Consider the following 25400-nt stretch of genomic DNA (forward strand, 5'->3'; position numbering starts at 1 on the left):
CACCCAAGAACTTGGATTGTCTTTAGACCCTTTGTTGTGGTGCAAGGTGTTTGGGGAAGCTCCTTGTGCCCTCTCCCCTTTCCCCCATTCACACACATGCAGGGATGGGCACAATATATCTCAATATTTTCAAAGTGCTGATCCTATCCGTTCCACTGATATTACAAAATAAGCTCAATATTATTTGTTTTAAAAGTGCCCTTCCTTCAACCCATGGTTACATTTAAGAACTGGGATATTTGACATAAAAAATGAATTCTCACTTGACCCACTGGCATACTGTCTAGGAATTTGAAGTTCATTCATTTTAGAGTTGCATGAACTCCAAGGTATTTTCCATTTTGCTCCCATAATCAAATCCCAGTATTGGAGCCTGAGCCAAAGCCCATAGAAGTCGTCAATGGAAAGATTCTCAGTGGACAGATTTAATGTAGAATTGAATCCCCCTCTTTGAAATAGTCACTGGACTACAATGTGCTAAACATAGAACAATACACAGAGATCTGTTAAAATGAGACTACCTCAGCTGATTTAACGTTATGTTACAGTGTTGAAAAAAGCTTGCAAATCCTTCTGTTACATTAATATAAAACAAATTCTTGGATGCTAAATCCAAGGTCTGTAGTTTAAAATACTGAATTTGTCAACATTACTCATTAGAAAAAAATTCTAAATATACTTCATATTTCAATAGAAAAACATGATGCTAATATACGTCCAAGAAGCCTCCAGCCCTGGAAAGATTCTCCAGTTACAGTATGTGTTAAGTATTAGGTACATTCCATTCTTAGGACTATCAGCTTTGAAAAAAATATTTGCATCAAAGTAGTACATTTGAATTAGAGCTGGGTGAATTGTGGGAAGTATTCTTGAACATGTTCACTCAGTCCAAATTGTGACTTGAACTGACCATGTTTGTTCATCCATGAACATTCAAGCAAATCCCTTGTTTACATGAACACTACAGGGAGGAAACTTTCATTTGTAACCATGCACAAACATTCACCTCAGAATTACTCACTTTAGGTCATCTAATCAGGGATCAAAACCTGTGACTTTATGAAAAGTTTGTGAATGCATAGGCCCAAATCTATTTGTGCAAACTATTTGTCAGACAATTTTGAACAACAAATAAATCTGGAAAAACCACGATTAACCAATTCATAGGCAAAGTCTGAATGTAACAATCTCTGCCATGGTTATCAGCAAGAATTGAAGCTGAGATTGTCAAAAGCAAAGCACAGACCTCTACCACTAGATCTAGAGGTGTAACTATAACCAGGTAGCAGAAACAGGCTCTTATCCTGTGTGGGGACCAGCCACTTAAAAGGAGAAAGCATGTTACAAACTGAGAAAACAGGGAAAATCACTTCTCTTAATGTCCCCTTTATGTTCTTCTTCCAGGCCCATTTCCAACCTTCCTTCCACCTTCAGTTAACCACCTCCTTTCCTGTAAGTTCCTTCTTATAACCTATTCCTTCAAGGTTGCTTATAAGCTATGCTGCAATCAATTTAACCAATTTTAACTAAATAAAAGTTCATCTATCTGTATATACATGCTAGTTTCTTATGTGACCACATAACCCTACTGTGCTCAGACTCAGCTTGTCCCCATCCCCTGACATAGCAATTTTCTCCTGTTCTTCTTAACTGAAGCTTCACCTGCAATTCACTGCCTGCAGTGGGCTGCTTCATGGGGCTTTGCCAGGATGCAGCAGTTCATCTCAGGCAACAAATTGCAGAATAGGGGGCCTCAGTAAGGAAACTGTTCAGGAAGGGACTCAATCTTTATTTGCTCTGTGAAATCACCATATACACATTTAGTGCCATATAAACAATTCATCGAGCTCATTTCCATGTATCATAGTAGCAGGTTTCCAACTTACTTCTTACATTCTGTTTGGTATTTTTATATAAAAATTTAATAAGCTAAAAAAAGTCACTGATGCTAGAACAGGTGTAATTGACACATCCACTGTGCCTTTAGTGATGTGCATCCTGAAAGAGGGTAGACAGTGGCACAGCTGCTGCTCTTCATTGGAGATTACTGCCAAAAGGAAGCAGCATTAATTTACAAAGTTAAGGTGTCACAGGCCAATGATTCACATGCTTTATGAATCAGCACATTCCCCGGACACATCCCCACCCTAACTGCACTATTCTCTTTTTGCAAGATTCTAGCCTCCTTCAGATCACCAGTGGCAGAGGGCAGTTTACAGCTTCTTTCCACTGCTGCAGGTTTTAGGATGAATCTGACCCAATGTCTGACCCCGGCTAAGATAAATAAAAGGGAATCGAGAACACCCTATAAGAGAACACCATTGAAGTGTTGACTTCAGACATAATTTTAATAGTCTTTTTTTAGTTCCTCTTGAATATGATTAATAATAAACATTTCTATAGTATCATAACTTTCCATGGCTCTTCATTTATAGAGGTTCTCATAAGTACTTACCTTCTGGCACTGGTTTTTATTGCACTTCATCCTAACAGTAACTTCTCTTTCTGGGCAGTCTTTGACATATTTGTTCTTTTGAAAGCATCATGCCATAATTTCATTTTGGACTTTTAAAACTATCAGGACAGCAGAATCAATATGAAGTTCCACTGTGATGCATTCTCCTTCTTCCCCTGGGATAATCCAGGTGGCATCATTTTAAAAAATTATTCCTCAAAGACAACAAAAACACAGTGAAGTGGCTATCTTTCATTGAACATATTTCTGGCCCTTCCTGTTAGCAGAAGCTTGTGCCTTATTGTAGTGAGGCAGTGTGGTTCCCCGCCGCCCAGGAGAGGGATAAGCCCCTCCCACAACAGAGTGGGCGGAGCCAGTGAATCCTGCGTCTGTCCCCCAGAGGTCAAGGTGCAAGACAGACGTATAAAAGCCTGACCCCAGAACTCACTCAAGGAGCAGCTGCTGGAGAGGTCAGACGCCACCAGCCTAGCTCATGGTTGGGAGACCCTGACGATCTATGGCGGATCCGAGGACTGGCCTGACCTGCCAACACCCGAGGCTGACCAGAGCCCGGAAGAGCTGCCCAGCCTGCCCCTCGCCAGTTACCTAGAGGATTCCATGGTGTTTGACCCCCCTGGAGGAGACCATCTGGACTCAGGTACCACCAGAGGGGAAGTTCGGAAGTAGCCCGGGGGCAGCCGACCCTAGTCTGGCTGCAGCACCACCAGTGCCTATGTCAGTGTGTTGCGGCCAGGATCCCCACTGACTCAGCAGCAGGCCATCTGCCGCTACTAGGACCCCAGTCTGGGATACAGGGGAGTGGGTGGGCCTGCGGCCCCCCTGCCACCCAGCTTGTGGGTGTCAGTCTCCCCCTCTCCCAGGCCCTTCAGAGCCAAGAGCCTGGGCTTGTTGTTTACCTGTCTGGGCTCAGCACCTGCCTGAGGGCCTGAACCATTGATTCTTGTTTGCCCTGCCCTGACCCCGGGCCTCAGCCTGCTAATTACATAAACTGTTGCTTAGCTCCTTGACTCGCTATTGCCCGATGACCATGGACGGGGTGCGAATGACTGTCTGTGTTTGCCTCTATTGCTGCTGCGGCGAGAGACTACCGTGGACAGGCTAATTCCCCATCAGCAACTGGAAGAAAGTAGTGAGGCGGTGTGGTTTCCCACCGCCCTGGAAAGGGGCAAGCCCCGGCCAAACCCCCTCTACACTTATGTATAACCCACAACCTTTCTATTTTCTGGATGGTAACATCAGACTGTTTCACTACAGTCTACTTCCCCACATTGATTGCAAGTTTCATGCCAGAACATAAGAATGGCCCTACTGGGTCAGACCAAAGGTCCATCTAGCCCATTATCCTGTCTTCTGACCGTGACCAGTGCCAGGGGCCCCAGAAGGAATGAACAGAACAGGTAATCATCAAGTGATCCATCTCCTGTCACTCATTCCCAGCTTCTGGCAAACATTCCTGCCCATCTGGCTCATAGCCATTGATGGACCTATTCTCCATCAATTAATCTAGTTCTTTTTTTTTAACCCTGTTATGGTCTTGCCTTCACAACATCCTCTGGTAAGGAGTTTCACAGGTTTACTGTGCATTGTGTGAAAAAATACTTCCTTTTATTTGTTTTAAACCTGCTGCCTATTAATTTCATTTGGTGACCCCTAGTTCTTGTGTTATGAGAAGTAATAAACAACACTTCCTTATCTACTTTCTCTACTCCAGTCATGATTTTATAGATCTCAATCATATTTCCCCTTAGCCGTCTCTTTTCCAAGCTGAAAAGACCCAGCTTTATTAATCTCAACTCATATGGCAGCTGTTCTATACCCCTAATAATTTTTGTTGCCCTTTTCTGAACCTTTCTCAATTCCAATATATCTTTTTTGAGATTGGGCGACCACATCTGCACACAGTATTCAAGATGTGGGAGTACCATGGATTTATATAGAGGCAACATGATATTTTCTGTCCTATTATCTATCCCTTTCTTAATTATTCCTAGTATTCTGTTTGCTTTTTGGACTGCCGCTGCACATGGAGTGGATGTTTTCAGAGAACTATCCACAATGACTGCAAGAGCTCTTTCTTGAGTGTGAACAGCTAATTTAGACCCCATCATTTTATATGTGTAGTTGGGATTATGCTTCCCAATGTGCATTACTTTGCATTTATCAACATTAAATTTCATCTTCCATTTTGTTGCCCAGTTACCCGGTTTTGAGAGATCCTTTTGTAACTCTTCGAGGTCTGCCTGGGTCTTAACTATCTTTAGTAATTTTGTATCATCTGCAACTTTGCCACCTCACTGTTTACCCCTTTTTCCAGATCATTTATGAATATGTTGAATATGACTGGTCCCAGAACAGACCCCTGAGGGACACCACTATTTACCTCTCTCCACTCTGAAAACTGAACATTTATTCCTACCCTCTGTTTCCTATCTTTTAACCAGTTACCAATCCATGAGAGAACCTTTCCTCTTATCCTCTTATGACCGCTTACTTTGCTTAAGAGCCTTTGGTGAGGGACCTTGTCAAAAGCCTTCTGAAAATCTAAGTACACTATATCCACTGCATCCCCTTTGTTGACCCCTGCAAAGAATTCTAGTAGACCGGGAGTCATGATTTCCCTTTACTAAAACCATGTTGACTCTTCCTCAACAAATTATGTTCATCTATATGTCAGACAATATTGTTCTTTATTACAGTTTCAACCAGTTTGCCTAATACTGAAGTCAGGCTTACAGGCCTGTAATTGCCGGGATCACCTCTGGAGCCCTTTTTAAAAATTGGCTTCACATTAGCTATCCTCCAGTCATCTGGTACAGAAGCTGATTTAAATGATAGGTTACAGACTACAGTTAGTAGTTCTGCAATTTCACATTTGAGTTCCTTCAGAACTCTCGGCTGAATACCATCTGGTCCTGGTCACTTATTGCTGTTTAATTTATCAATTTGCTCCAAAACCTCCTCTAATGATACCTCAATCTGGGTCAGTTCCTCAGATCTGTCACAAAAAAAGAACGGCTCAGGTTTTGGAATCTCCCTCACATCCTCAGCCGTGAAGACCGATGCAAAGAATTCATTTAGTTTCTCCACAATGGCCTTATGGTCCTTGAGTGCTCCTTTAGTACCTTGATTGTCCAGTGGCTCCACTGGTTGTTTAGCAGGCTTCCTGCTTCTGATGTACTTAAAAAAATTGCTATTACTTTTTGAGTCTTTGGCTAACTGTTCCTCAAATTCTTTTTTGGATTTCCTAATTGTATTTTTATACTTCATTTGCCAGTGTTTATGCTCCTTTCTATTTTCCTCGCTAGGATTTAACTTCCATTTTTTAAAAGGATGCCTTTTTGCATCTCACTGCTTCTTTTACTTTGTTTAACAATGGTGGCTCTTTTTTGGTTCTCTTACTATGTTTTTAAATTTGGGAAATACATTTAAGCTGAGCCTCTGTTCTGGCGGAATCTTCAGTTTTTGGCATGTGATCTCTACTCTTCTGGCACAAAACAGGAAAGATTTATTGTGACTGTACAGCTCTGGACTTATTTCATTAACAGCCAGTTCAATAGTTTCTCTTGCTATTGGTTCTACCATATTACCCAAATATACTGCTGAGTTAATTTCTCCTGTGTAAGCTAACAACATTTCTGAGTAGCTTTGCTCTGCAATCAGGCACAGAATCATCCACCGTAGGTATTTTCCAATACAAGAAAAATGAGACAGCTTTTCTAAGATGGATATATAGGACACTGAACTGAGAATTAGGACCTGTGTGTAATTCTACTCATATCAGTACAAATTGAACAAACATGAAAATTGCCTTTAAAAGTAATTTACTTCTCTGCCAAGTTTGTATTTCCCTTTCTTTATCTCTCTGTTGCAGAGGTGGATTTAGAGTAAAACACAGGGTGCCCTGGCATGGGGTCCCCCAACGACAGGGGCCCCCAGGGCTGGGCAGCTGTGGAGGCAGAAGCTTGGTCCTGATGGCTCCTGGGGCTCCTGCTGCAGGCTCCGCACCCAGCGGCAGCCAAGCTCCCCTCACCCCCGCTTCTTATTTTGTTAGTAGTAAATGATTCCCTGGCTGTTCTCCCTCTTATCTTAGCTGGCTCAGAAATTTTGTATTCTTAGCCTACTGACCTATTTACTTCTATTTAGCACAAACCTTCCATTTTCAGCCTAATAATTAATTTACCTCCCTAATCCTATCTTCTAAGAAATAAGGCCTCCCTCATCTGCTTAATTACTTATGTCATGTCAGGCCTTTGTTCAGTGCTTGCTCCAAAGCATCTTTCATTTCTGGGGTTTATGTGAGAGGTCCATGGAAGATGCATGCACATCCCATTATTGCTGAAGTGCTGTGGCAGTGGACATTTCATGGGTATCTCTTAGGTGTTTATTTCTGATACATTTCTCTTTTAAACAAGCATTTCTCATTTTGCGAATTTTCTTTAATTCCTAAATTTAAAATATTAACAACAAACATTTGTTTGCAGCATAGATATATCTGTGTTGAAACACTGGCAACATTAAGATGTATTTAAGCAGTTAAAATAATGCTGAGATATTATAGTTGGAGCACCAGATTCAACAATAAGATTCAGTTCTACTGAATCATGCTGGAGAAACTAGATTAACTAGCCCGTTAACCTGGGTTTATGGTTAACTGGCACTGAAGGTGAATTTTGGCCATAAAGCCATTGTATCTGGCCCCTATACTACCTGTCACCTTCCTAGTTACTGGTGTAGAGAAGGCACAACAGATGCTCCTATGTTGTGCCCATCCCTGTCTGCAAATTCAGCCCCTTTGGTCCATTAGCATCTGCCACAGAGCTGCTGTTAGGTTACCTACTAGGTATCTTAAATAGGCCTGAGGCCAGACCTATACACAGGGGTCAGATTCTCAACTGGTTCCATTTCAGTCTATGAAACTATGCCAATTTACCCCAGCTGAGATTCTGGCATGGGGGGATTGGATCAGAAGACAGCAAAGATTAGTTTTATACCACCTTTAAAAGCTTTACCAGGATTTGCCCCAACACCTTTTGCCTTTGGAGTTTAGGGAGCTGCCCTCTTCTTCCTGCCTCAGACTGTCTCTAACAACCCAACTGCATTAGATTGAGGAGAAAAGAACCATGTGGTGAGATCGAGTTCCTCCCATGGAACCTTACTGATTACACATGCACATGACTCCTGTAAAATCTTCACCCTTGATTCATTATGTATCAACCTTTCTTTCCTTACTCGTATCTCCTCTATCATGCTGGACCATTCCAAGTGACCAGAGGGTTACATGTTGGCATGAGGTACATGCAAGAGACTTCCCTACCCTGGACCTGGTATCAGAAGAGGAGAGAGAAAATGCTTTGGTGTTCCAGCTGAATCCCAAGTCCTGATGACAACGGAAATGTGCCAAGTGTCAGTCTGGTGGAGAGAAAGCATGAGGCTAATCCTCACATTCCAAAATCATGACCTTTTTAGCATCAAAAACAAATCAAGAAAGGAGTTTTGTTTGCTATTCTGATATATGTGCTTTGTGTTTTTGAGTAGCACAAATCCCCATGACTACAAACATATTTTTCTAATCAAAAAGTTGTATGCCATTGTACAACTGATAAAGACTCCTTTAAACAAATGTTTTTCCCTTTGGATAATTTTGGTGGAGAATAAAGATTTTTTTTTAGGATAAATACTTACATGGCCTTTGATTTTCAATGGCTCCAATTATAACTGAGTTTGTATGGGTTTCTTTTATGAAAGCTTAATAAATATTGAAAATAATTTCTGGATTGGTTGCTTACAGGATAAATTAAATTAAACTCCTGACACAAATTTATGAATATGACCCTAAAGGAGGAATTTTGGTCTAGAAATCCCAATGGTTGTTAAATATACAAGATCTATGCCAAATAGGAATGATACACTTTGACTAATTTATATTTTTCTTTTTAAAATTTACATTTATATTACATAAGTTGTAATGAAAAATAGTATTAGTTATTTGTGATTCAAAGACACGTTTGTTACAGAAATATATGATGATAACCAATATGCGTTTACGGGGGCCAGGGACTCATCTGCTTTGTGGAGCACAAAATCTTTCACATAATCTTCACTTAGGTTTTGATGTATCTAAGCACTTACGCATGTGTTTGACTTTAGGCAGCAAAGTCATTCCATTGACTTTAAGCCTATGCTTTAGTGCTTTCCTGAATCAGACTTTTAGCAAATTAAAAAAAGAACTCCATAAATATTCCTCAGTGAACCCATAAGATTTAATTCTATGTAGGACAAATAGCTAAAGAGATTGACGGGGCAGTCTGGAGCAACCAAGAAAGGAAAGATAAGAAGTGGGAATGGACTTGGATGTGATTACTCATGCTGGCTTTGTGTACTGGATCAAGAGATTCCAGGTTTCATGTTCACCTGAGTTGAACTCCTGTCCTGGCTGGATTTCCTGCCAACAACAATCTCCCTCCTACATCTGGAAGTTTCTTAAAATGATTATTTTAAAAAACAAGGCTAAAAAAACATTTGAATTGTACAGTATTATTGTAGGCTAATGAACATCCAAATAGGTAGGGAAAAACCCCATAGAAATCTGTATTTAAAAGGAATAGAGGAAAAAAACAACTTTGTAAAGGCCTTTGATAAACTGTATTAACTTCTACAAAAAATAATTCTGGGCACATGGCTGCAAAGATACCAACTACTATCTGCACTGCAGGAAAAGGAAATTCAAAAGATGATGTAAAGGCTGTACACCCCTCCTCAACCCATTCAGAAGTGATTCTCCAGTGGGGTTACTGAGCTCAGTTAGAACTGGGGTAGATTGGCACAGCTTCATTGAGCTCAGTAGAATCACATTTGTTTGAATGTAGCTTTCAGTGTCTACAAGAAAAGCATCTTTCTGAATTTATTCAGCCTGTTCTTTCACACTCTGAAATGCTGATTAATGCTACCTTAATTGCTATAGAATCTTCGGTGGCTCCAGCATCATGGGTATCTCATCTGTCACATATTAGCATATCATTATTTTTGGTACATCATTTTTACATGCACTTGCTGCTGGCTGAACTTCAGTTTTTAATCTCAATGACACCAGGGTAAATACAGGGCAAACTACTCATCTGAAACCCCTAAGAACAGATTTAGGCTGCTTTCCGCTGTTGCAACTTCACTTTTAGAGGAATTTCTGCCTTGGAGGCTCAGTTCTGAGTCTGAGCAGAAGCCAATAAAACAGAGTCTTAAACTAGTCCATTGTCCAGAAAGCTACACTGAAAGATCTGCTGATGGAAGGGTTAGTAGTGACACAGTCATTATCATTGTCACAGATCATTGTTGAAATTTTGCAGTGAAATTTCTATGTCATCAGAGGTAGCTTAGTGTGCGACATGACAGCTTCAAAGCAGAATCCTCATAAAATAGAATATTTTTAAAAAATTATCATTAAACCCACATTGGTTCTAAAATTTGAAATTCAAACATTTGACCTGATAGGAAATCAGACAGTTTGCGGTGGGGTAGGGGATGTTCTAGTGGGCTAAGTGTAGAACTAAGTTCGATAATACAATAGACTGGTGCAGACTGATCAGAAAAAAGGTGTAAGTGGTTAATGATGTAAGCTGCACTGATTTGGCATTCAGTGAGTGTACAAAATGAGTACAACTGTCTGGGAGAATCCAAGGACGCAGTAGGTGGCAACGGAATTAGCAGGAGGGTGGTAAAATAACTTAATCTTCATGTGAGTTGCTTGTCTGTTAACTTCTGCCCCCTCAACATGTACATTGCCCACCCACTGAATGCAAAATTGGTGCAAGGTATACTATTGATATGTATATCTGTTAACATACTTCAGCACATATGTCATTCTTAAACTCAGGCTTCCATGAGAGTTCCTTCTTTTTAGTTGACCTTGCTTACTGAATTTAGCCCACTACTTCAGACCAGTTAGGCCTCAAACACCCCATTAGATAGGAATCCTCACCACCATATGACAGATGGGGAAACTAAATCAAAGAGCAGTTAAATGACTTCCCCATGGTCACACAGCAAATCATTGAAATAAAATCCAGGTTCTTAATCCTATGCCTACCCCCACTATTCATTAAGGAAGCAATATACCTTGTTACTTTTGAAACGACAATCCCTCATCTGTAATCCTGGCTTTGACCCAAATTCATTCTATGGAGGTGACTAAGTGTTAAACTCTCTACCTTTATTTCCCTACCTGTAATAAAGAGGTAACAGAATATTTATTTATGGTACCTAGTTCCTGGGAGGATTAGTTAATGTTCGCAAACTATGAGGAGAAGCACTATATACAGTAAGTGCTAAGTATCAGCAAGAAACATTTTAGCCCTTGAGGTGACCTGCACACCTGCTCTCTTATCTCTTCTCCCCTCTCATCATTCTACACTTAGAGGGAAAATAGGCACATTAAGAAGCTGTTTGGGATTGGGCTAGTGACATGGCTCTTAGCCAGGGTGGGCAAACTTTTTTGACTGAGGGCCACATCTGGGTATGGAAATAGTATGGCGAGCCATGAATGCTCACATAATTGGGGGTTGGGGTGTGGGAGGGTGTGAGGGCTCCGGCTGGGGGTGCGGGCTCTGTGGTGGGCTCAGAAATGAGGAGTTCAGTGTGCAGGAAGGGGCTCCGGGCTGGGGCACAGGGTTGGGGTCTGGGGGAGTAAGGGTTCCAGCTGGGGGTGTGGGCTCTGGGGATGAGGGTTTGGGGTGCAGAAGGGTGCTCTGGGCTGGGACCGAGGGGTTCAGATGGCAGGAGGGGGATCAGATCTGGGGCAGGAGGTTGGGGCGTGGGAGGGGGTCAGGGGTGCAGGCTCCGAGCGGCACTTACCTCAAGCAGCTCCCAGAAGCAGTGGCATGTCCAGCCTCCGGCTCCTAAACGGAGGCGCGGCCAGGCAGCTCCGCTCGCTGCCCCGCAACTCTGCTCGCTGCCCCATCCAGAGGCGCTGCTCCTGCAGCTCCCATTAGCCACGGTTCCCTGATCTCACTCCCCTACTGGAGCACCGGAGCGGGGCAAGCCCCGGACCCTACTCCCCAGCAGGTGCTTGAGGGCCGGAATAAAATATCTGAAGGGCCAGATGCAGCTCCCGGGCTATAGTTTGCCCACCCCTGCTCTTGGCAGTTTTTATATGGACACAGACACATTTAGGATGTCATCTAGGGCCCACAGAAATCAAGAGAAAGACTTCCATTGACTTCACTGGGCTTTGGGTCAGGCCTTAGTGACAGACTCCGAATTGATAGACATGACTGGTGATGGAGAAGAAAACAGATTGCCCTTTGCATCTAGCATGTAACACAGACACAGCACAATGCTGTAAACTGCGTCTTCTTAAAGCTGCAGCATCTCTGGGTCAGAACAGCAGAAAAGGGTCTTTTGAATTCTTATTGTGAACTAGTTTCTAAATGATTTTCCAGAATTAAGTATTTTTTTATGAGATAAATTTTTTTGCCAAGCATAAAGGTGACACATACTATTCCCAGGAGGTCAGTTTTTATCCTGCAATTCTGGCCTGATGCCTAGACTACATCAGCATATTTCCAGAGATATGAGGAGGCCTGTTACAGGGGCATGCTTTGAACATGGTGAGGACAAACAAAATGACACTTACTGACGTTTGCACAGAAACCTATCAGAAGGGCCCTCAGATTGTTTCACAAAAAGACAAGACAGCTTAGTTATGAATCTATCTCAAACGGTCTGTGCAGTTCTCAGCCTAGGAATGACTTAATCCCTTATGTCAGTGGGTTTCCTGGGCCCATTACTATTTAATGCCATATTTTGCAATTGGGCAACAGAAGGTTTGTGACTAAAAGTCGATTTCTGTTAAGGACACAGGATTAGATGAATCCTTTAATCTTAATGGATTCATACATCATTTGTATGAAACTGTAGTAGATCCTCCTTACACAATATTCAGTTTAGTATCAAGTTCAGACAAAGCGATACTTCCCAACCACAAATTGCTGACATCTATGAGAGATAAACAAGGAAATAGGGGATATACCACCATCACATCAAAATGACTTCTGTGATTGATATGAGATTTTAATATGCTGTATGAGGAGTTTTCCTAATTATGTTGAATTTAAGGTGTAATTTTTAAAGGTGTGGCACACCTACAGGCCCTTTGGAAGTGAGCAGGAGGTTTAGGTGTTCAGTTCTTACAAAAAAATTATCAAGCCATTCAATTTCCCACCCATTTCAATAGCAGAGTAAACACTACACACATTTCATCCAGAATGACAGCATAACTGCACATTTGGCATCTTAACAGTATATCTTGGTATGCACCCTATTACTTTGTTTCTACCAGTTAGCTGATGGAGCCTCATTCGGACTGTAAAACTGAGCAATTACAGGCATTACAGAGAAACAATGATTAAGGATATTACTAGTGAGCAGTATTAATGATTATTTCTGCCCCATTTGCCAAGCAGCTGTAGCAAATGTCTGAGGTCTTGCAGATTGTCTTCTCAGTGTAGGAGAAGCTGGGGATGTAAGTCTGGGTTATTTTAAGATTAACCTTATTTACACCGGTCCCGGAACAGAGGGGTTTATCAGCATGTAGACAATCCCTTCCTTCAGCAGCGTCTGCCTCAAGAATTGATTTTACACAGCTACCCTTACCCAGAACCTTGCATAAAAAACCTTCACACCATGTCTTCCCAAGACAGAAGATTTGCTCACACTAATTAGAGTGCGTCTACACTGTAATCACGGGGTAGAATTACAGCTTGACTAGGCCTACTTAAACTAGCTTTATTCGAGCTCTCTCCGGTCCCAGAGCAGTGCCATTGTGGCAGGGCGCACTATGTAGCAGTAGCATGTGGTGACCCCCACCAGTTATAACAGTATTATTGTGATTAGTATTATTATTGAGATAGCCCCGACAGGCAGGAGGCCCCATGGTTCTGGGAAACAAACAAGAGATGGTCTCTGCCCCTAAGAGCTCACAGTCTAGATATAAGACACCAGACGAATATAAAGAACGTGCAGGAGGACAGGAGAAAGGATACTGACCTGATACCACGCACATCTCCTGGCATTCTTCTAGTGTTATGAAGTTGTTCTCATTGCCATGGCATCCACCGTATTCAAACATCTCACATTGGCGGGTTTGAATGTTGAAGTAATACCTTGTATATATTGCTTTACATTCACCGCCATCCGCCTTCAAAGCACAGATTGAATTTCCTAGCTTGAGAGGTGGTAAAGCAGCACCTATGATGGTGGGGAGAAAGGTCATATGACACTCAATGTTGTGCAGTTAGTTTGGAAATTTAGGTATATCTTTAAGGGGTTTAGAGATTTAAACTCTGGCCCAGATTACAGATCTGACCCCAAGACCATTTTACCTTTACTCTGCCCCCTTGCCCTTGCACTCTTTGAAAGGCATGGCACAATGTTTAGCCCTTGATGTTTTGTACAGTTTTAATATGTGATTATAAAAAATAATGTATTGGAACCCCAGTTCTGGGAGTGGAACTCTGATTGCTGAAGGATTTCTATATCCTATCAAAACAGCTCAAATTTTAGAACATAAGAAGGGCCACACTGGGTCAGACCAATGGTTCATCTAGCTCAGCACCTGTCTTCTGACAGTGGCTAGTACAAGATATTTCAGAGGGAATGAATAGACCAGGGCAATTAGTGAGTCATCCATCTGCTGTCATCCCTCCTAGCTTCTGGCAAACAGAAGCTAGGGACGCTCAGAGCATGGGATTGCATCTCTGATCATCCCGGCTAATAACTATTGATGGACCTATCCTCCATGAATTTATCTAGTTCTTTTTTGAACCCCATTATAATTTTGGCCTTCATGACATCCCTAGCAATGAGTTCCACAGGTTGACTGTGGGTTGTGTGAATAAGTACTTCCTTTTGTTTGTTTTAAACCTGCTGCCTACTAATTTCATTGGATGATCCCTAGTTCTTGTGTTATAGTCTGCATACAGGTTTAAGACTAAACATCTACAACTAGACAGTTGAAAAACTGTCATCAAAACAGTTTTCGATCAAAACTTTTTTTTGATTGAACCAATTTTTTTTGTCAAATTATACAGATTTTGGTGAAATTCTCTTTTGAACACAACTTGAAAAGCTATTCTGAAAATGTCACAAAAGGTTGTTTCACTATTTTCTAAGTGGTAAGTTTCAATGGTGTTCCTTTGACTTTTTCTTTTGAAATTTACTTTATATTACACACTAAAGTAAAAAGAAAGAAAAATGATCAAAATAAAAAATTATTTCAATTGACCCAAAATTAAAATCATTTTGGAATTTTGTTTTGCATTTTTTTTTAATGTTGGTGTGTGTGGGGGGGTGTCTTTTAATTTCAATTGGAAAATAAATTAAAATCGTACCTTTTTTGTTCAGAATAGAAAATCCATTTTCTGACCCACTCTATTTAAACCACCTACTTCCCTTTAGATGACCCTTAGATTTAACAACCCTTTTTTTGCTCTAGGTAAAATAGAACTTCCTGCCATTTGAGTGAAAAAAATACCTGCCACTCAGAGAAGGTAGACATTTGGGGCTAGACTGGAGCTTAAAAAAGTGAGGGTTTTTTTTTTTACTGCACTGCAATGGGACTTAGCCAAAATTTCTCCTCAGCTACTGATGCAAAAGTGAAAGAGCAGCTGCTACACTGTGCACTTCTTGGGACCTGCAGGAAGAATTCTGGTTTCTGTGAAAGAGTGAAGTGTGTGCTTCGTTCAATGCCTGGTGAACTCAAATCTGCTCTCCAACCCTCCTTCCAGGTAACTAGCACTCACAGAGCACTAGCAGAGAGCAGTACCGAAGTCACCCAATGGACAGCAACCAGCCCTCGTGCAGAGGGTGCGAGGTAGGGAGAGGGCTCCTCCCATTCTCCCCCTCTTATCTTCCACCCAAAAAATATTGGGCACAGTTGAGCCTTTGTAGTTGTTTCTGTTTAGATCTCTTAGATGTTAATGCTATTAAATAATTAAGATGACGCCACACACCAGACAAATGCTGCTGGAAATGGGCTAGAATGAGTAGGAAACCCTGGCACTGAAATAGAAGGCAGCCTTTGAACAAACAAAACCAGAATGGTACTCCAGAGGGCAGCACCATTCTATTAAATAACACACACTACTAAGTCATAAACCTATTCATTGCAACTCATAGGACTGCACAAGCACTCCTATTTTTTAACTTTATTAAGAAGTAGATCTGTAAAATTATTAAGGTGTACACAACTTTAGAATATTTATATTAAAGTAAATTGACTTGAGTTGAAAAGCTGAAATCTATGTTTTAATATGCAATAGCTTGATAGTATTAACATATTGACATATTAACTATAGTAGACCTCTTGTCAGCTAGACTGTACTGCTGAGACTGTATGGGGATGTTAAGACAGCACTGTAGTTGAAGACCCAGTTAAGTACTCCTGTGGATGAAGCTCTTTCACTGTTTACATTATACTGTGCACCCTTTTTTCCCTCCTAGGGTTGTAAAAGTTTTAGAGGTGTATGCGTGTGTTTTTATCGAAAGCCAGATTGACAGCACTTCAAACTGAAGCCTTCTACTTACCCATAGAACAAACACAAAATAGAATATGGTAGTGAAAGATTTTCCTCACCAAAATTAGTCAGAGTCAGGGGGTAGGTTATTCTCCTTATGCCAATTAAAGCATTGAGCGCTCTTAAGACTGCCCACAAGGATTCCCATGCAATGGCCCAGGGACAAGGCGAGAGAGAAAGGGGACAAGAACCGACATCACATCACAACTGACACTAAGTGGAATCTGAGTACCCAGTCTCAGTTAAGAAGCTAATCCGGTCTGGTCCCTCCAAGACAGTGACCAGCTCCAAGCACTTCTGGTCCCTCCAAGTCAGGCTAAAGACACGATGGTAAAAACTCTGCATTGCTGTTGGCCAAACTGTGCCCATTCTCTGATATTTATTTTTTAATTTGCAAAAATAGCCTAATTACAAAAAAACCCCAAAGGCCAGATTTATGCTGATTTACACTACCCAAGACTCTATTCACTTAAATGGAACTATATAAATTGCAGGGAGAGGGCTAATTTCCACTACTACTACTATCATAACTTCATGGCCTTTAAATGAACCCTTTAACAATTAATGTCTTCTATTATGAGAACATGAGAGATTGTAAAGGACACAGTCAGATTTTATGTTCCTAAAACAGGTAGCTAGGCAACAAAATCTGGATCTAAGTGCCTAATTTTAGTCGCTTCCATTTGAAAATTGTTGCTAATGGTCTGTAGCTCAGTTTCCTCATCTATAAGATATTTACAGGTTTTTCCATCATAAAATGCTGATTCACTGAAATCTGCACCTTCCATAGGAATGATTCTGTCAAAATTCTGATGGAAACTAGGTAGGTTTTAAATGGAACCTTGCTTGTCAGGCAGATTTCTGATGCAAATATGTCTGGTTTGCTGCCAACTTGCCTGACCTCACAGGTCTGTGGCTCCTAGGCAGCTTGGTCTCCTAGGCTTCCCAGGTCCAAGCAGCAGGCCAGGGGGGCTGCTGAAGAGTCAGGGTTCCAGGGATTTCCAGGTCTCTGCCAGGTGGGCCACCTCACAGTCAGGGCTTCCAAACATCCTGGCTACGGGGCAGCCTAGAAGCCCAGAGAGCTCCAGTTCCTCATTCAGCTCTGTCATTTAGTCCTTTTGAAAAGGCAATTTTGGAATTCCCATGCCATAGGAAATGTCTCAGTTTCATTTTTGATTCTATTCTGCAACCAATTTTTTTGTTGTTGAAATTTTGGAACTTCCCACAAAATGGGATTCCCAGTTTCCATCCAGGTCCAGTTATTTACCTACCTCAAACGGGTGTTGTGGGGGTCAGTTCATACTGGTTATAATGTGTGCTGAGATCCTTAGATAGCGGGTATCATATCAAAGTGTTAGTGATCCTTTCTTCTCGGAATACACATGAAAATTCAAGCCTCTAAAATAAACTGGGTCACTGGCCCAAATCAATCTAGGTCAGTGGGGCATGAAAAGAGGCTATGAAAATCTTTTGTGCTTCCCAGCCTCAAGAAGTCCAGACACATAGCTAACATCAACACATTAGCATCCTACACATTGCCACATCTATGCCATATGATACTGTCTCCATCTTATTAAGCCAAATTATAAGGCAGAACGAGCATGTAAATTTAATCATAGAACCATACGATGAGGATGAAAAAATTACTACCTAAGAGGAGGTTTGCTGCTCAATGAATGAGAAGAATCATCTGTCTCAGCAACTAGCTATTTTCCAATCAAAGCCACAGAAACAAATTATTGCGTTACTTACTTCCCAAAGCCTTTCCTCTGTTTACAGTGGGAATGACACTGGAACCACTGTTGTAACGTTGTAGGACTGCAAATGTGCATATTGTATGTGCCAGGTTCTACACTGTCTCAAGGTGTGGACACATTTATTTTCTTAAGAATTGTAGTATCAATATACATCCTCAAGCAGAGACTCAAGAAAATGTGCACCATTGAAGCCACAAAAGGCCAAATTCTCCCTTTTTGTACAAAGGCCAAGTAAATAAACTGTATGAAAAAGGGTTTTCTGTGGGATTCAGAAGATTGGAACCATCCCACCAGTCTCTGGAGAATTAATAGAGCTGTTTCTCATTGCTTTAAACTTGGCAGCTCTCATCTCCTTTAGCTGATTTGGAATTAGCTTTATTTTCCTTGCAATAATGAAGAGTTCTAAAATGGATGAGAGTTTGGCTGGTGGATCTGTATAGGCACACTTACAGGAACAGGCATGTGCCTAGCACCGCTCTGTTGATTACTGGTGTTGCAGATCCGCCTCCATACACAGTCTTCTGTTCCCTTCACTGTGGAACTACACTGATTTTGCTGCATTTTGGTCCCTACATTCTGGTGGTGTACCTAGAATTCACACCTTAGTGAAGGCTGATGAAATTTCAAAAGAATCATCTTTCCCTGAGGACTAATTTTAGGAAGAAAATAAATTAGGCATCCATATAATATGCCAGCCCAATAGAGTTTCAGAAGGAAAGTCTGTAAAGTCATCCCAGAGGTATATATACCCACAACCCAGGAATATTCTGTTTGATACACTAGAGATCAGAATTTGATCCAATTTCTCAGAAACATTGTTTTAAGAATGCTTACAGCTGAGCTTTTGGGCATAGGGTCCATGTACAGTGGCTACCATTTAAAAAGTCTGTATTTATTAACAGTTTCATCAGAGTGGTATGTCAGAGGCCTAATATAACATCTATATAATTCTGTTAGTAGGTCATGTTGTAGCTTGTGGCATGTATAACCCAGGTTTATGTGAACAGACAGGAAATATTGACAATGCTTGGTCAACACAGTTGAAAACCGCACTTTTTTTTTCTGGGTAGACATATCCAAAGAGCCCAGCTTGACTTTTAGATCTTGAGTTGAATATTCAGGGCTAATGGTTCTAAAAAAATAAACAACCATCCTCTGCTTATCAAATTAATAGACTCAATACCGAAATCATGGAGACAATAAATATAGGATCCACAATGACATTGTTACAAACTCACTTTTCAGAACAGAACTACACTTTAACTCAGCTTTGAAAATAAAACTGAGGGATCCAGTCATCCACCATAGAAAGACTTTACACAGGAATATTTCAGAGCTTGTATGTGTAGTGCTTTCTCTTTTGTTTGCTGAGGTTACTTATTTCGCTCCACGCCATGCATCTTTTGTGAGTTATTCTTATTAGTAAAGATATGCTGTCGTCATTATAAGCTTTCTCATAAATGCCTTTTTTCTTTGATAGTATTATCAATACTAAGCAGCTTGTCATTGATGAAAAAGGGGTTTCTGTTTCACTCGCTCTGTCAGTTTCATTTGATGACTCGCCACCCACACACTGCTAAGAGCTTTTCCTACCAGTATATCTGAATCCTCAGACTGTCACATTAATTCTTGATAAACTTTCACATCATAATAAAAAGCACATTTGAGTAGTAGTGACTCATTCGTTTTAAACTTCAGATCAAATAAAGGGCAAGCAGCCACAAGTGGTATCATGGGACACTTTTCGCAATGTAGAAACAGTTATGTAACAGGTTGGCATTTTCTGTAACTTTTTGATACCCTTATTCTTGTAATTATTTATTATTTGAGCACTGACACTGTTCTTAGCACCATGCAGAACATATTGAAACACTCTCTATCCTGCTGAGCTTACAGTTTTCAAACTGCCGTAATTTAAACATGGAGGTTTTGATATAGGCTCTCTTATTCAAAAGGATCCCAGAGCATGATTTTACACATTCTTTGGGTTTAAGAACCACTTTATGCACCACAGAAATAGAACCTACGGTGGATTTCTGGAGTGACGTGGGAGCTGTTTAGCAGCATTCAGCACCACTCTACAACTGCTTAGGACAGGAAGTAAACACCATAAGTGAAATTCTGCCCTGAATGAAGTCAATAAGAGCTTTGCTATTGACTACAATGGGACCAAGATTTCACTCCACATCTAAAAAAAAATTGCAGGAGGAATTGTAGGTAGGAAAAACCTAATTACAGAATAGGAATTTGATGAGAACGTGAGACAACAGCCCTCCTTTTACTAAAAGTGCTATGGAGTCCTTAATAGATGCAAGAGGACTTGGTTTCATATCTCAAAGACTAACATTTGTTTGATTTGGAATCTTGATCCAAGATGTGGGAATTCGAGTTCACGACTGGTTCTCAAGTTATTGGTTGTGAAAGAATCACAGGCTTGAGAAGGGGTTTGAGTTTTCCTTTGTGCTTAAAAGCAAAAACAAGTAGTACTCTGTAAGCACTGTGCTTTGTTGTTCATGACTCCTGCCCCCTCCCCCATCCCCAAAAAGATTGTGAAGATTAGTCTGCTAGGCTTTTTAGTTTAATAACTGAACTAGAAATTGAAATGGTCTGTGCAACAATTTATCAAGGCTGTTGAAATTGTAACAAGAAACAAGAATTTCAGAAGTTACTAGGAAGCGATGAGTTTGTCAAAAGAAAATGTTTGTTCTGTACAGTATAGGAAGGATGCATGCTATGCAAGGTCATGTCAACTTTTGAAAAAAAGGGAGTTTATTTATGGGCATCAAGGCTGAGAGGTAAACGTAAGGGCAAATTGCTCCAGAATGATCCAACCTGATTATGAAAGGAGGAAATTTATTTGGTGCAGAGCTAGGATGTTATTTTCAAATTTGGTGACACTGAATGGAATAAAATCCTACTACACTGACTATATTTCTATTGTAGCTGATGACTATGCAGAATTAATATTTTTATCTCATGAACATTGGTGAGGGTGATGACTGTTCATCCTGGGCCAGATACTCCCTCCCTGATGCTACAGCTATGAAGCCCATCCCGAGTCTATAGAGTGCTAATCCTATTCTGATATCCTCCCAGTCACTCAGTGGCTGCCACCTCCTGTTCTAAGACTCCATTCCCACTAGTCTTTAGGGATATTATCTATGAGATACTGTGTACTAAATGTTTTCCCTGCTCTGTGGTTATGGACTGGGGACGGGGGGGAGAAGAGGCATTGGTGTCTCTGGTTGATACATACAAGCTTCCTTTAAACTGGACACCCTGTTGGAGGATTCTCTGCTCCTTGAAGTCTTTAAACCATGATTTGAGGACTTCAATAGCTCAGACACAGGTGAGAGGTTTTTCGCAGGAGTGGGTGGGTGAGATTCTGTGGCCTGTGTTGTGCAGGAGGTCAGACTGGATGATCATAATGGTCCCTTCTGACCTTAGTATCTATGAATCTCTCTAAATTTGAGCTGCCAGCTGAGTGAGGTATCAAGCCACCAGGGTAACTCGGAGAGAGGCAGAGAAAGCATTTATTAAGACCCCCATACGCTATGTTCTTTGAAGGACGCAACAATTTGAGGGTCAAGATCCTGCTTCTCTCTCTTCCCATGGAAGAGAGGCAGGATGCAAAGAGGCCCACCTGGATGGAAGTTCATTTAAGAGAGCTTCTAGTCCCCTAAACAGCCTTGAACCAACTGTCCGCTACTCTTTCCATCATTCTGGGTTGGCCCAACCTGTTGAGAATTAGGTCTGAATGCCTACTTACAGATGTGTGTATATGCCCATTACTGCCATGTCAGCATAGGCCAGTATTTGCCTTGTGTTGATGTTGTCATACTGTGTTCTGAATGGCTTAGAGAAAAAGACCTATTATGTTTTGAAAACTTCACCAAAATTTTTAAAGCGTGCCCTCTTACTTAGTTTTGCACATAAAGCTAATGTCACATGCAGTTAATACACTTGCCTGTGCACATGTAGTAACTGTGTATTGAAAATGGGCATGCCTGGAAAAAAAACGGGTGTGCCTGGGTAAGGGGCAGTCTTTAATTGCACCATCAGAGGAACAACTCTGGAAGAGAAGAGCGATTCCATGAGCTCCTGTTTTATGGAGGGAAGGAGAGTGGTGTATCCCCACCCACTACCAGACCCATCATAGTCCTTCCCCTGGTACATGTGGAGAGTACAGCTGATTCCACCTATTCCCCAAACACACAAGGAGCAATCCTTACTCCCTGCCCAATTTCATAGGACACATTCACATTATAGCTCTTACGGAGTGATGTTAGCAGCTGGCATGGGTTTTGTTTGGAATTGTAGGGTTTCAAAAGGGTTGGGAGACAGTCCAGAAGCCTTAGCTTGGAAAGAGCTTCATAACTGGTTTATACACACACACACACTACTTCATAAGATCTGTCCATTTTTATGCCAGTTTCTTAGTATCTCACTGCAAGGTCTACAGTTCAATACATTATTTAGGACTGTTCTTTGCTCAGATAAGGTCCAGTTCTGCTTACACTGAGTTCAATAGGAAAGCCCCACTGGATTTCAGTGGTGAAGGTTAAGGTCCAAGATTCTTGCTTCTTGCAATTTTCAGATAGCAAAAGGGTTAAACTTGTAAACTCTTACCTGGGATGTCCTGGTCTTCTTCTCCATTTTCTGAGTCTGCAGTCACATGCCATGGGACATAGCCCAACAACAGGAGTAAGGTAGTTACTAAGAAACAGCCTCTCTTCATTTCTTTCATCTTTCTGAGTAACATACAAATACAATAAATACTTAATAAAGTTTCCTGAGAAATAATGTTGTTCAAAATCTTATGAAAAAAATAAATCCTGATCCACAATATTTTGAACAGTATAATACACTTTTAAGTATATAACTAAGTACACTGTAGATCATGTGAGATATACATGTTAACAGAGAGAGATGTGTGTGCAAAGAAAACATAGGCCTAGATTCTCAGCTGTGCTCTGCAAGGGATCAGGTTGCAGCTCTCTGATTCTGAGATCCCATCCTCAGCGCAGATTAGAAACACAATTAAGAGTCACCAAGCAGTTATGTTTATTTTAAGCCACAATTTAAATCAGATCCCAGAGCATGGATTTCTTTAGATGCGGCATTTCAGTTTCCAAAGCCAACTTAAGGAGTTGAACTGAAAGAAGATTTTTGTTTGATCAACTAAATTGGACTGGTCTGCCTCCCAAGGCCTGTGAAAGTGAGGGATCTTTGTCCAGGATGGGTTGAAGATAATTGATGTTGCGTTGGAGAGGTTTTAGCTGAGGACTGTATGTGATGGCCAGTGGAGTTCTGTTGGTTTCTTTCTTGGGCTTGTCTTGTAGCAGGCGGCTTCTGGGTACAAGTCTGGCTCTGTTGATCTGTTTCCTTATTTCCTCATGTGGGTATCATAGTTTTGAGAATGTCTGGTGAAGACCTTGTAGGTGTTGGTCTCTGTCTCGCCCACAGACAATCCGCCAACCTGAAGCATATTCTCACCAGCAACTACACACCGCACCATAGTAACTCTAACTCAGGAAACAATCCATGCAACAAACCTCAGTGCCAACTCTGCCCACATATCCAGTGACACCATCACAGGACCTAACCAGATCAGCCACACCATCACCAGTTCATTCACCTGCATGTCCACCAATGTAATATACACCATCATGTGCCAGCAATGCCCCCCTGCTATGTACATCGGCCAAACTGGACAGTCCCTCCGTAAAAGGATAAATGGACACAAATCAGATATTAGGAAAGACAATATACAAAAACCTGTAGGAGAACACTTCAATCTCCCTGGACACATAATAGCAGATTTAAAGGTAGCCATCCTGCCGCAAAAAAACTTCAGGACCAGACTTCAAAGAGAAACTGCTGAGCTTCAGTTCATTTGCAAATTTGACACCATCAGCTCAGGATTAAACAAAGACTGTGAATGGCTCGCCAACTACAAAAGCAGTTTCTCCTCCCTTGGTGTTCACACCTCAACTGCCTCATCCTCCCTGACTGAACTAACCTCGTTATCCCTAGCCTGATTCTTCCTTGTATATTTATACCTGCCTCTGGAAATTTCCACTACATGCATCCGATGAAGTGGGTATTCACCCACGAAAGCTTATGCTCCAATACATCTGTTAGTCTATAAGGTGCCACAGGACTCTTTGACGCTTTAAGTGGACAATGAGATCACTGAGAAAAATTGTGCACCCATCAATTCCCCAATGCACAGGAGGATTATCCCCATTGCAACCCACCCTTTAGAAGAATGGATCATGTACTTTTCTTCATTGCAGGCAACTCTCAAATAAGTGCAAGGACTACATTTGCTCCTTGCCCCTCACCCAGAGATTATCTCACCTAATAGTACCTAGATACAGGTAGTCAACATCATTGTTGTGCTTTAGGGCTAGATACATAATGGGACTTAGGGGCCTAACTTCTGCTTTAGGTGCCTAGGTCCAACATATAGTCACCACTGAGATCTAGGGTTGCCAATTTTGGTTGGATGTATTCCTGGAGATTTAATTAAAGATTAATGTTTAATTCCTGGAGACTCCAGGCCAATCCTAGAGGGTTGGTAACCCTACTGATATCCTCAAAACACCTACTCAGATGCTGCCTAATCCTGTAGGTGCTTACATTCCCTACTTGCCTACATTTCTTCCAGGAAAGTCTCTTAGGCATCTAAGTTTTCTCTGATTGGCATGTGCAAAACCACCTATGTTCCAATGCTGCCAAGTTGCTCAGCTCCTTAACTTGCACCTAAGCCCCAGCAGGATTCTCACCCAACCTGACAATCTCTTCCCTGCCCCCCCCCCCCCCCCCCCGCTTCTTGTAAACTCAGACACAGAAGAAGAACAGGCCTATTACCTCAGTCCTGCCTGGCTGTGCCTGTTACATCAGAAACATGGGAGGTGTCATTTTCTTTGGCTATTTGAACATGGATTTATGAGAGGAATTCTGTCTGAGTCAGACTCTGGGCCAAACTTGAGTTCACTAGAAAAATGAAAGCATTACTAGCTCTAATCTACAATTATCATTTCTATCTGCCCAGGAAATTAGATGTTCTCATCACTATCATACCTAAGCAACCCACAAATATTAACAAAATTTATTCTCACAACAGCCTTTGGAAGCAGGGAATTATTATCCCCACTTTGCAGATGGGGAACAGAGGCCTATGAGCCCAGATCCCCAAAAGTTAGGAGCCTAAATACCTTTGAGGATCTGGGCCATAGAGATTAGTTGATTTGCCGTGGCCACACACAGCCAGAAACTGAACCCTGACATTCAGTCCCTGGTCAGTGCTTTAAAGAGAAGACTATCATTCCTCCCTTGATAATTTACAAGTGATATTTTTCCTTCTGTTTATTCAGTTTAATCCCAATCTGTGGCCTTTATATGTAAATGAAAGCAGAGATGAAATTCTGAAAACAAAAATCTAGTGAAAAAACAGAGCAAACAATGAGTATTAGAAGTAATTTGTAATGCATGAGTCATCCAAAATTCAATGTGGATCCAGTAGGGCTTTACAGTTTTTTTCCCACTGAAAGTTTATTTAATATTTCATGTGGCTAGTAATGCTGAGGTATATCA

The 25400-nt window shown here is 41.3% G+C and overlaps 1 protein-coding gene across 6 annotated transcripts in view; it reads right to left on the bottom strand.

The window, feature by feature from the left end:
* Positions 1–25400, bottom strand: part of TFPI (tissue factor pathway inhibitor) — a 106751-nt gene that overhangs the window by 18205 nt on the left and 63146 nt on the right. For all 6 annotated transcript variants that reach the window (XM_048869338.2, XM_048869345.2, XM_048869337.2 and 3 more), the window contains exons 2-3: positions 22428–22549; positions 13514–13714 (exon numbers count right to left, since the gene is read on the bottom strand). In XM_048869338.2, coding sequence (XP_048725295.1) covers positions 13514–13714; positions 22428–22549 — 323 coding nt within the window. The remainder of the gene's footprint in view (positions 1–13513; positions 13715–22427; positions 22550–25400) is intronic.

This window comes from Caretta caretta, chromosome 11 (genome assembly GCF_965140235.1).
Source record: "Caretta caretta isolate rCarCar2 chromosome 11, rCarCar1.hap1, whole genome shotgun sequence".
Taxonomy (NCBI): Eukaryota; Metazoa; Chordata; order Testudines; family Cheloniidae; genus Caretta; species Caretta caretta.